The 12,487-nt window shown below is 45.7% G+C and overlaps 1 protein-coding gene and 1 long non-coding RNA gene across 2 annotated transcripts; one reads left to right on the top strand and one right to left on the bottom strand.

Annotated features, from left to right (window-relative positions):
- On the bottom strand, positions 1 to 5,515 carry LOC143842077 (uncharacterized). Its single transcript, XR_013232979.1, has 3 exons — positions 5,207 to 5,515; positions 2,995 to 3,040; positions 1 to 865 (listed from the first exon to the last, which is right to left on the bottom strand). It is a non-coding gene; the product is annotated as an uncharacterized LOC143842077 (long non-coding RNA).
- Positions 5,516 to 6,051: 536 nt separating this feature from the next.
- Positions 6,052 to 11,276, top strand: IER3IP1 (immediate early response 3 interacting protein 1). Its single transcript, XM_077346735.1, has 3 exons — positions 6,052 to 6,248; positions 9,969 to 10,070; positions 11,077 to 11,276. Exons 1-3 carry the CDS (start codon positions 6,158 to 6,160, stop codon positions 11,130 to 11,132), a joined length of 249 nt encoding a protein of 82 aa, XP_077202850.1. The 5' UTR covers positions 6,052 to 6,157; the 3' UTR covers positions 11,133 to 11,276.
- Positions 11,277 to 12,487: the final 1,211 nt, after the last annotated feature.

Here is a 12,487-nt window from a genome sequence, read left to right as displayed (position 1 = left end):
TTAGAGAGAAAAGCAGCATTTAATAATCAACTCTTCTTCATCATCATCATTATCATCATCTTCTTCATAAGCTGCTGACCTCACTTTCCTATCTTGCTGTCTCTTGCAAGGTCTTTTCTTCTTCTCTGTACACCAGACATTGCCATTCTCAGCATCTTGGCAGTCTCCCATCCAGATATCAACTTTCCTTAGTTTCCAGGATCTGAGGAGACTGGACTATATCATGTCCCCTTTCCTCCCAAGTCGTTATAGTACAGGGAGAATAAGAATGTTGATATGGGGGTTGCTGTTTCCAGTGTCCACATGCAAGAGTCACCCCAAAACCTTTCTGCGAACGAGTGAAAAACAGCCTCCCCTTGTTTCTCACATCTGCCTCATTCTATGGGAATGACACATAAGCTGTGTCTGCGGAAGCGGGAGGTCCACCGACATGCCCGTTAAAAGGCATGTGTTCAAATGAAACAGCGTGATAAATACTTGGCATGCATGTTAACTCCACCTTGGACACGAGGAACATTGATTAAAGATGGGTCTCCACTGCGGAATCAATCAAATATGTGCCTTAGGAGCAGATATTTTCTGGGGCTGAAGCAACTGGAGACCTTTGAAGCATTTTAAATACCCCCGGAAAGATGTGATTACCCTAGTCAAGGTCTGCAGGAGGCCGATGGGAGGCGGTGTCACGGAGTCCATGTTTCAATGTCCCTCTCCTGGGTCTTCCTTTCCAAACGAGCCTTCCCATCAAAGCAGAAGGATTTCATAGCCGCTATCAAGGCACTGTGATACCGTCAGGCGTTGGTGTTCAGATTGGGTAATAAAACCCATCAACCATTCAGAATTAAGGAGTTCATATAGTGTATGATTACTGCGAAATAAAAGCATAGTGATGATGCAAATCAGAACCCAGCTGCCAATCAAAACGGAAGATATAAGTGAGGAGAATTTGCCTGTTTATGCATCAATGGCTGTATAGTCTCCCTGAGCTCCGGTTATTATATGCTTTGTTATCTATATTACAGTAATGCCCAGGGGCCTTACACAATGGATATAATGCAACGCATAATTGTTTCAGCTCAGAATCCGTTATTAATCTCGACACCTGCATTTTGGGTAAATAACAATTAGAATCTGATGAGTTTTTTAATTACTATTTCCAGCTCTATTTACACCATCAGCAAAATAAAAATATTAAAACGAGGCCATAATGAAATTAACCAGCTAAATAGCAGAGCCATTGCTAACCACTTAAAACAGACGTATCTTAAAATCACACGCGCGCACACTAGGCAAGCTTTAAGTAATGAATGCCTGAGCACTAATTAAGTCATAATTTTGCTTGCTGGTTTAAGTGCACACTAAATTGAGTTCCCCCCATGTCTTGCAGTCTCGAAGTGAAGAGCAAATAGGGAAATGATTGTTTCCCATGTTCCGTTTGGGAGTCACACCTGTGTATAGAGAGCTGCGACATCTCCTGTGGAACCAGGCAAAACTGTGCTGTGATTGAAGCATCTTCCCCATGTGGGGAAGCTTTTTAGAGCTTCGTAAAAACAAGCAACTAAACAAATAGACAAAAGAGAGCAGCTTATACTGTTGTGGAAGCTGTGCAGAGAGGGACATTCTTTTCCTTCTCTTGTAGTATTAAAGTACAGATTCACCCAGTGGCAGCCTGTCCGAGGCAGACAAAAGGACGCGTTTCGGACAGTGCTCAAGGGATGTATGGAGTACAATGCTACAACATGGAGCAACAGCCAATTAAGGCTAAAGGAGACAGGTCAGAAACAGATCTGTGTGCTAAAATTGTGGTTGCCTGCTCCATGTTGGGAATTTCCTGGAGATGTGGGGATGAAATCTGGGGAAGATGCGATTTGGGAGAGAAGGTGACCTCGACAGGTGTAATGCCGTAGAGTCCAGCCTCCGAAGCAGCCATTTTTCTCTAATCTCAAGATCAGTTGAAATTCTAGCAGATCTCCAGGATGTATCTGGAAGATGGCAACCCCACCTTAAAGCAGAGTCTTCACAGTCATGCAAAAAGCAGGGCATGTGGTGAGTGGACTTGTTTGAATGGAAAGAGAAATAAAAACAAAATTGAATGAGGAACATTAAGGAGCCAGAGTGGCGTAGTGGTTAAGCACGGTGGACTCTAATGTAGGGAACCGGGTTTGATGCCCCAATCCTCCATATGCTGCCAGCTGGGTGACCCTTGGCTGGTCACTATACTCTCAGGGCCGTTCTCACAAAGCAGTTCTCTTAGACCTCTCTCAGCCTCACCTACCTCATAGAGTATCTGTTGTAGGGAGAAGAAGGGAGAAGTGTTTGTAATCTGCTTTAGGACTCCTGCAGGTAGTAAAAAGCATGGTATGAAACCCAGCTCTTCTTCTAAATCCCCTTCCTGTCTACAGCACAGCATGTCCTACCACTGTTTCTCCAGTGAGGACTTTGAAATCGTTAGTAATTGCTGCTGAGAAAAGCCTTTGGAATGAAAGTTTAAATCACCATGCAGCAATAGTTTAGTTCCGCTTGGAAGAGTTCGTTTTTATATCCTGCTTTTTTCTGCCCTAAGGAGTCTCAAAGCAGTTTGCAATCGCCTTCCCTTCCTCTTCTCCCAACAGGCTCCTTGTGAAATAGGCGGGGCTGAGAGAGTTCTGAGAGACCTCTGAATGACCCAAGGTCACCCAGCAAGCAGTTTGTGGAAGCCCTTCTGCTCCACAAAGTAGCCCTCTAGCCCCTCCCTCCAGTTTCTGCATACTTGTGACAGACAAAGGGAAAAGCCACAGGCTTTATTAGTTTGTTTGTTTATCAGTTTATATAGGGGCTCCTCTCCGACTAGCTGTCAGATGCTTCTTAATCTGGAAGACTGTGAGCTGAATGGAAGCATAGGACAGGCAGGTACAATTTTGCATCTCCTTAATAGGACAATCAATGGGTAAAGATTTTGTAATGCACAGAGATCTCTGGATTGTATGGGCATGAGAAAAGGCAAGAAAGCAATCATACCCTGGACTGAAGATATCATTCATGCATGGATTTTATATCATCTCATCTAAAAGTAAGAACAAAACAATTAATTTATATGCAGAAAGGAAAACAATATATAATTTGTCTAAGGAAAATAAATATACCCCGACCCCCAGCAGTTCTGAGACTTAACACCAGCTGGCAGAAACATTACCTAATTGCCTCAATGCCTTTCCACTGAAACTTTGGTTTTCCCCTGGTATCAACAGTGACAAGTGGGAAGTATTTATTAGTCCTTTAACTACTCCTTACATCTAATTACCCTGTAGTTATAACACTTCAGATGCTCAGATAAGGTTTGGAGGCAGAAATCTGAAACACAGCATAGACATTTAAATGTGACATGTTAAGCAAGCAGACATTGCACAGTAGGAACCTACTTATTAGTAACATTCAAAATGTAGTCCACAGGGTGCCAGAGGAACAGAATTACCAGTGTGATTTTTGCACGTCAGGCAGCTACGATTTTAAGCTCCAGATGGGATTTGGAGATCTCCTGGATTACAATAGATCTCCAGATGACCAAAATATGTTCCCCTGAAGTAAATGGAAGCTTTGGTGGGTGAACTCCATGGCATCATATTCTGCTAAAATCCCCCCCCCTCAACTGTAATTTTGCATCACATAGGGAGTACTTCTAAACTGGTCTATTTAGCAGTATGCCACATTTTATTCAATGGGGCTTACTTCAAGGACAGTGTTCTTAGGATTGTAGTCATACAGTGCTGCCCTTATTACTAAACAAAGTTATAGCTCTCTAAATTCATTGGTTTTAGAAGAGTGCAGTTCTGTCAATATTTAAGTCAATAATTATACGCTGTGTCACTCCTGTGTTTTAACAGTGTCTAAATCCCAAATCCTTGGTTGGTGTCTAAATCCCAAATCCTGGCTTATTATTTATTGAATATCCCATCTTGTTGATTGTCCTGACTCAGTTGATATAATCTGCCTCGAGTCCGAGTGAGAAAAGTGACTATAAATAATGAATGAATAAAAAAAAAACAATTTGGCAATCCTAACTCTCAGCTGCTATGCAGGCCGTGTAACCATGTCAGAAAGAAACAGCCAGAAATTGTGGAACACTTAGGCAGAATGGACACACAACTTGATGAGGGACTACTCATCAAGTTTGCAGATGACACCAAATTGGGAGGACTGGCAAATACTCCGGAAGATAGAGACAGAGTTCAACAAGATCTGAACACAATGGAAAAATGGGCAAATGAGAACAAGATGCAATTTAATAAAGATAAGTGTAAAGTTCTGCATCTGGGTCAGAAAAATGAAAAGCATGCCTACTGGATGGGGGATACGCTTCTAGGTAGCACTGTGTGCGAACGAGACCTTGGGGTACTTGTGGATTGTAAACTAAACATGAGCAGGCAGTGTGATGCAGCGGTAAAAAAGGCAAATGCCATTTTGGGCTGTATCAACAGGGGCATCACATCAAAATCACAAGATGTCATAGTCCCATTGTATACGACACTGGTCAGACCACACCTGGAGTACTGTGTGCAGTTCTGGAGGCCTCACTTCAAGAAGGACGTAGATAAAATTGAAAGGGTACAGAGGAGAGCGACGAAGATGATCTGGGGCCAAGGGACCAAGCCCTATGAAGATAGGTTGAGGGACTTGGGAGTGTTCAGCCTGGAGAAAAGGAGGTTGAGAGGGGACATGATAGCCCTCTTTAAGTATTTGAAAGGTTGGAGGAGAGCAGGATGCTGTTTCTGTTGGCTGCAGAGGAGAGGACACCCAGTAATGGGTTTAAACTTCAAGTACAACGATATAGGCTAGATATCAGGAAAAAGTTTTTCACAGTTAGAGTAGTTCAGCAGTGGAATAGGCTGCCTAAGGAGGAGGTGAGCTCCCCCTCACTGGCAGTCTTCAAGCAAAGGTTGGATACACACTTTTCTTGGATGCTTTAGGATGCTTAGGGCTGATCCTGTGTTGAGCAGGGGGTTGGACTAGATGGCCTGTGTGGCCCCTTCCAACTCTATGATTCTATGATTCTAACACTCTTCAAGCAGGGGCTGGACAGATCCTTCTCCTGGATGCTTGAGGCTGATCCTGCATTGAGCAGGAGGTGGGACTAGATGGCCTGCATGGCCCCTTCCCACTCTAGGATTTTATGAACAGGGCATTTAAACAAACTGAGAGTAGTGGGCATTTGCAAAGTAGTAGTTCTTCTCACATTGAGATCAGTCCTAAAATCATCATTTTTCCTAGGGTTACCAGATGTCCTCCTTTTAGATGTCCTCTTTTGTTGGTGTCCATCCTCTTTGGGTTCCTTTCTTTAAAAAATCCTGCAAATGTTGTTAGGGTTGCCAGGTCCCCTAGTCTGCGTGGGGGTCCCACAAATCTTGGGACACACTTCCTCCCCCAAAAGAGCAGTACATATCTTGACATCACCGAGAAGTGACGTCAGGGTCATAGTCTCTGGCTTTTGGCCAACACTCTTGTAGAATGAGCTTCTCACCATAGAGTTTTGCCTCAAAACCACAGCATCCCCTCCCCATGCCCCTAAAATACCATGATATTCATCCCCACTCCTGGAAAATGTCATCCCATCCCTCGCCAGCATCCCTTGTCATATTTTTGGGTAGGACTATGCGTAGTTAGTAGCAATGGTCACAGCTTAAATAGCAGAAGAGTACTTAAACTGAGATCTGCGAGAGGGATCCCTAGTTTGAGAGGGTCAGGGGGGGAAATGTATCCTGTTTTTGCTTTCCCATTTATTTTCGCCTCTAATCGGCAACCCTATTCTCTCCATGCGCAACTTCCACAGCTGCTAAATGTCTGAGGCGAAACCGCCACCAAAAAAGGCGGGAAAAGACAAGCCTAGCCCTCGAAGGAAAAAAAATAGGCGGGGACAGCCAATCGGAGCCCTCGAAAGGAAAAAAGGTGGGACGAGCCAATCGGAGCCCTTCAAGGCGGGGGAAGTCAATGAGAGACGCTCCGCTCCTCCCCCTCCTCCCCGCTCCCGTCAGGCGACGGCGCGTCCCGTGTGACCTCACGTTTCCGTCATCTCTCCTCGCCCAGCGCCACGTCCTGGCAGGCGCGGCGCAGGCGCAGTGGGGACGAGGAGGCGGCGGCGGCGGCGAGAGTCGGGCCGCTGAGGCGGCGTCCGGCGCGGGGGTGGGCGATGGCCTTCACGCTCTACTCGCTGCTGCAGGCCGCGCTGCTCTTCGTCAACGCCATCGCGGTGCTGCACGAGGAGCGCTTCCTCCGCAGGAGTGAGTGGCGGCAGGGAGCCCGGGGCAGGGAAGGACCGGAGGGTTGAGGCAGGGAGCCCGGGGAGGGGAGGGGGAAGGAGCCCAGCGGGGCCTAAGGCCGCAGAGCCCGCCCTCCGCAGCAGCCCTTTCCCCGGGGGAACTGCCCCCGGGAGATGAGTTGTGAATCCGGGAGATCTCCAGGGACCGCCGGGAGATCTCCAGGCACCGCCGGGAGGTTGGCAACTATTTCAATTCCCTTACTTAGTAGGCTAGTGAGGATTAGAAGGCCGCGGAGGGTGGGACTTATTCAGTTCTAGCGTGTGGGAAGTAAGGTTGCCATCTCTGGCCTTGGATCCTTTTATGGAGGGGGGAATTTCTTCTTGGACAGGAGGGGTCAAGTTGTGGCGTTCCTGATGTCCATGGACTACAATTGCCATGAGCTCTTGCCAGCAGGATGCTCATGGGAATTGTAGTCCATGGCCGTCTGGAGAGCCGCAGTTTGGCCACCCCTGCCGTGAAAGGTATTTGTTACACCACCATAGGGACCCTTTTCTGAAGCTGCCAATTCTGCCAGGAGAATTGACCTGTGTAGTCTGGAGATCAGCCTGGAGGTTGGCAGCCTTAGTGTCAAGGGGCTGCCATAAAAGGTAATTTCTGTATAAGGGATTTTAGGCAAGGGCAGTCTCCATTATTTCCTCTTTTTTCCAGCTTCCAGGATTGGATAAATTTTCCTTGGCTGTAGAAACATATCCTGGAATTTTGTGTGGAGTTCTGTTGGTAGAGAGGGGACATGATGGCTCTCTTGAAGTCTTTGAAAGGTTGTCACTTGGAGGAGGGCAGGTAAAGGTTCCTGTTGGTAGCAGAGGATAGAACCCACAGAATTGGGGGTGTAGAACCATTTTGGCTAGGTATTGAGGGGGGGATTCGCAGTCAGTGTGGTTCAGCAGTGGAAGGGGCTGCCTAAGGAGGTGGGGAGCTCCCCCTCACTGGCAGTCTTCAAGCAGCAACTGGGCAGATTCTTCTCCTGGATGCTTGAGGCTGATCCTGCATTGAGCAGGGGGTGGGACTAGATGGCCCCTTCCAGCTCTAGGATTTCATTTAGGCATATGGGTTATTTATGACAACGCTCACAAACTCTCTCCATCACACCATGACATTTCTAGGCATGGTTATCTGGTATTTTTCAGGCCTCACCTCTTATTTTAAATGTTTCATAATGTCCTGTCAATACAGGTTGACCAAACATCACTATCTCATTTGAATGTAGCTGTCCGTAGTGTGACAGATCATGCTTGAGAGTTATGCTACTATAACCAAACAGTCATATACTTTATGATACAGCTGTAAAACTAATCTGAAAACGTTCCAAAACAAATCCCTGTTTAAAAACGCATAGTGTGCCGTATGTTCTGGAAATGAAACCTGCCGTATCTTAGTTGTGAAGAATATGTATTCGAGTTATGACAACCCACAGAAATTCACATTCATGGAGAAGGCAGTTAATAAATTGAGTCTTCCTGGCTGATTGTTGAAATCACGGAATGAAGAACATTCACCTTGCTATCATATTTGAAGAAAGATTGAGTAAAGGTGGGATCTCCCCCCCCTTTTTTTTTTTTAGCTCTTTTAAGGCTTTATTGTAGGGGCTGAGGATTTTAAATCTCTTTAGTGATTGTGGTACCAAAGGATGAAAACTACTTTTTCCCCCCTGAGAAGTGGGGAGATAGATATTGGGCCATAGCAGACAGCTCAATGAAAATGTGAAAATGTGGCAGCGGTGAAAATGTCAAACGCTGTATCAGGAATTATTAGGAAAGACATGAAAAATGCTGTGTTATGGCCTGTACTGTGTGGGATTCTGGTCAATGTATTTTCCAAAGGACATCACACAGCTAGAAAAAGTACAGGAGAGGGCAACTAAAATTAAGAGACTGCAGCATGTTCCCTATGGGGAAAGGGTGAAAAGAATGGGACTTTTCCATTTATGGAAGGGATGACTAAGGGAGGACCTGATAGAGGTTTATAAAATTCTGCATAAGGTAGAGAGTCGACAAAGAACTTTTTCTCCCTCTCCCAAAATATTAGAACTCAAGGGCTGATGGGCAGTAGACATAAGATGGACAAAAGGAAATACTTCTTTACACAGAGTGGTTCAAATGTGGAATTCACTGCCAGAGGATAAATGGACCCCTGTTCTGACCCAGCAGGGCTCTTCTTATGTTCTTATGAAGGCCTCAGTCTCTATGTCCTGCTGTTGACCCTCCAGGGCAGTGGTCCCCAACCTTTCTGAGGTTGGGGACCGGCAGGGCATCGGGCCGCACCCGCACATCGGGCCGCGGCCCCGATTCCTTCTCCCCGCCCTCCCGCAGTAAGAAGCTTCCCGGGCCGCAAGCTTGCGGCCTGGGAAGTTTTTTACTGCGGGGGGGGGCGGGGAGAGGGAGCCGCGGCCCGGCGCCATGGCCTTCGCGGCCCGGCAGCGGGCCGCGGCCCGCAGGTTGGGGACCACTGCTCCAGGGGAACTGGTTGGCCATTGTGTGATACAGGATGCTGGACTAGGTGGACCATTGATCATTGTGAACGTTTCTACATGGGCAGAAAAAGTCAGGCTGGTGCTTGCATAGCAGTAGGACTAATCCCCGCTTCCATACTATGTCAGCGCAGGCCCAGCCCTGGCCTGAATTAGGCCCTCCATTGCTCTGTGGCAAGGGAACATGGATACTTCCACCTTTTCTTCTTTGCCACGGGCACCAATGGGGTCTATTCCAGGGCAAGTCTGAGTGTACAGGGAAGAGTCTGGCCTTCCAGGTCCAGTTTATAGGACCTTGACTTTCTAATTATGATTGTATATTTTTAATATACAAGAGCCAGCTTGGTGCGGTGGTTTCTAATCTGGAGAGCTGGGTTTGACTCCTCCCACATGCAACCAGGTGGGTGGCCTTGGGCTAATTTCAGTCCTGTTAAAACAGGGGTAGTCAACCTGTGGTCCTACAGATGTCCATGGACTACAATTCCACGCTGGCAGGGGCTCATGGGAATTGTAGTCCATGGACATCTGGAGGACCACAGGTCGAGTACCCCTGTGTTAAAGCCATTCTCACATCAGTTCTTCAAGACCTCTCTCAGCCTCACCCACCTCACAGGGTGTCTGTTGTGAGGGGAGGAAGGGAAGGTGATTATAAGCCACTTTGGGACTCCTTCGGGTAGTGAAAATCAGGGTATAAAAACCAACTTCTACTTTTTGTGAGGTTAGTTAATAAACTGTCATTGTGTATTTCCATTTCTTATAACTTTCAATATGGGCTGCCATGTTAGTCTGTCTGTTGCACTAAGACTAACAAATTTTGTAGCACTTTAAAGACTAACAGAATTTGTGGCAGGGGAAGCACTTTTGTGGGTCATTGCTCACTTCTTCTGATGACTAAAGTAGTGAGTAGTGACCCCCAAAAGTTCTTACCCCGCCACAAATTTTGTAACTTTTTAAGGTACTACTGGACACTGACTCAAATTTTCAATCTGTGCTAACATGCGCTTCTAGTTTTACAAAGATTCCCACCGCTATGATGCATTTTTATTCACTTCTGATAATCATTTCAAATAGGTTACCTGGTATTAAACTACATATTAGACATCTGCCACAGTATGCTGAGAAAGTAACCTCATTTCCAAAACAGCTTCTGAATATGACTGATGGTTTCCATTAGGAAATATTTCATGCATGTAATTTTTTTTAATGTTCTGCAGTTGGCTGGGGAACGGACCAAGGCATCGGAGGGTTTGGCGAAGAACCGGGAATTAAAGCACAACTAATGAACCTTATCCGATCTGTACGGACAGTAATGAGAGGTAACACAAATGCAAAAATTCATTTCTTAGAAAGCATCGCTGTGTTTTTTTTTAAACGCCTTCCACATTAAAGATTCCTGTTGCTTTTGTAACTTTAGTTGGATAAAGATGTTACAAACAACGCTACACGTTGCATATAGATTGCATTTATCCCAGTAATTTTAATTTTAAAACGAAAGCATGCCTTAAGCCAAGCAGACAACGATAGGGCAAGGCAATTCCCTGGGAGCAACAGGCTTCCTTGGAAGGTGGTGGGTTCTCCTTTGGAATTTTTTAAGCTGAGGCTAGACAGTCATTTGACAGAAATGCTGATTTTATGAACTTCGGCAGATGGTCAGTGGGTGGCCAGGAAGGGATGTGCCAGTTCTTGTCTCTTGTGGCCCTTCCTTGCATCCCCAGGGAATTGCTGATCGCCACTGTGGGATGGTAGGTCAATTCCCTCCAGGCCAGGCTGGATTCTGGAGATTTTTGGTGGGAGGGGAGGATCACTTGGGCATGGGTAGGCTGGCACTGAACTGTTGAGGGCTTTGAAAGTTAAAACCAGCACCTTGAACCTGATTCTCCAATCTAGAGCCAATGCATCTGAGTGAGTACTGGTGTTATATGCGTTTTCTGCTGAGTTCCTGTCAGGGCTCGAGTCTGCTAGCACCTTGGTCACCAATGAGATTTGCAGGGCATAAGCTTTTGAGAGTCAAAGGTGGCTGATGAAGGGTGCTTTGAAAATTTTTATTTTGAAACTTGTTTGTCTCAAAGGTGCTATTGGACTCAGATTTAAGTTTTAAAGGGGAGTTAATTTGAAATGCACTCTTTTGTATTACTAAAATTGATTCCCCGCATTTCCAGCATTTTCCAAACATAGTACATTTTTACAAAGAAAATATATGATCTCCTCCATCCTGCACCAGAAGGGAAAGCAGTTTCATTAGCTTGATCTATTTAATGAAATACTGTTTGTCCTCTTCGGAGTGAATTATTCTTCTAATGCTCTTCTTGTTTTCTCCCGTAGTGCCGTTAATTGGAGTGAACAGTGTGACCATTGTGTTACTTCTGTTGTTTGGTTGAAGATTGCCTCTTCCAAGCAACCGGCTGATCCCCCATAACAGACGGCAGATCCGGTTGGCATTTGTGTTCTTCGGGATCTGATTGGGCCTGGCTGTGGAAACCACCCCCTTTTTCTCAATAAAGACGCCCTTTGTATTTATTGCATTCCTTGATGTTCACTCCCATTTAATTCAGTCAGAAAACTGGGTTCATGCAGAAGAGTTGTAGATCTTCCAAACTGGAAACATTCTCTCTCTGTCTTGACTTTTACTAGTAGTCCTATGTTTACAAGTAATAGTTGCATGAAGGTGCTGATTCTTAAATACCTTTTTGCTCAGGACTGTGTGGGTTGAGGGCTGAACTTGCAGTAATAATGACCACATGAATAAATGACTGATTGTTTTTTACATACCAGTGACCGGTTAAGAGGTAAACAAAATTGTGTTTTAAAATGGATTATGCCTTGCAAGTGCTGGCCAAAACTGAGAATAGATTTAAAGAGATGAAAACATGATTCCTCAAAGACCCTTTAGCAAGTAAAGTTGGTTTTATATTGTTTTACTGTTGTGTTTTTGTTTTGTTTTTTGGAGGGGGGGGGAGGTTTGGTCCTTGCCCAGGGTTTCTAAATGCAAAATATTTGTAATTAGAACTTTTATGAAATGAATTGTGGATACTCAGTATCATCTGTGTGAGTGAATTCATTTTCATGGGCACATCACATCAGCAAGCTGCCTTATTCCGAACCAGACCCTTGCTCCATCGAAGTCAGTATTGTCTATCCAGATCAGTAGCAACTCTCCAGGATCTCAGACTGGGGTTTTTAACCAGAGATGCCGGGGATTGAACCTGGAACCTTCTGCATGCCAAGCAGATGTTCTAGCAATGAACTAATAGGGTCTTTCCCATCACCTCCTGCCTGGTCCTTTTAACTGGGGATTGTCAGCGGGGACCTTCTGCATGCCAAACAAACGAGCTGCCCTGCTCAACATTGAGCTCAGGGTCTCATTTAAAGTGTGCTGGAACCTGTGCCAAGTTGATAGGTTCAGTTTGCACAGAAGAGAAACAAAAGAGCCCTGATGGTCCAGACCAGCAGTCCATCTTAGTTCAGCATCCTGACCCACAGAGTGGCCAATCACTTCTGAATTGCCAGCAACAGGACATAGAGGCTGAGGTTTTCATAAGAACATCAGAAGAACCCTGCTGGATCAGACCAGTGGTCCACCTGGTCCAGCATCTTGTCTTATACAGTGGCCAATCAGTCTCTTTGGAAAGTCAGCAACGGAATAGAAGCCAAGGCCTTCATAAGAACATCAGAAGAGCCCTACTGAATCAGGCCAGTGGTCCATCTAGCCCAGCATCCTGTCTTAACACAGCAG

The sequence above is a fragment of the Paroedura picta genome, chromosome 7 (assembly GCF_049243985.1).
Source record: "Paroedura picta isolate Pp20150507F chromosome 7, Ppicta_v3.0, whole genome shotgun sequence".
NCBI classification, from domain to species: Eukaryota; Metazoa; Chordata; class Lepidosauria; order Squamata; family Gekkonidae; genus Paroedura; species Paroedura picta.
The sequence above is the reverse complement of the archived record's forward strand: the minus strand, read 5'-3'. Positions and strand labels throughout refer to the sequence as shown.

Excerpts from the sequence above, each read along its gene's own strand:
- IER3IP1 (XM_077346735.1), top strand. The coding sequence starts at position 6,158 with ATGGCCTTCACGCTCTACTCGCTGCTGCAGGCCGCGCTGCTCTTCGTC. Across the intron at positions 6,249-9,968 it reads GGAGCGCTTCCTCCGCAGGA|TTGGCTGGGGAACGGACCAA; the intron begins GTGAGTGGCGGC and ends AATGTTCTGCAG. Across the intron at positions 10,071-11,076 it reads TGTACGGACAGTAATGAGAG|TGCCGTTAATTGGAGTGAAC; the intron begins GTAACACAAATG and ends TTTCTCCCGTAG.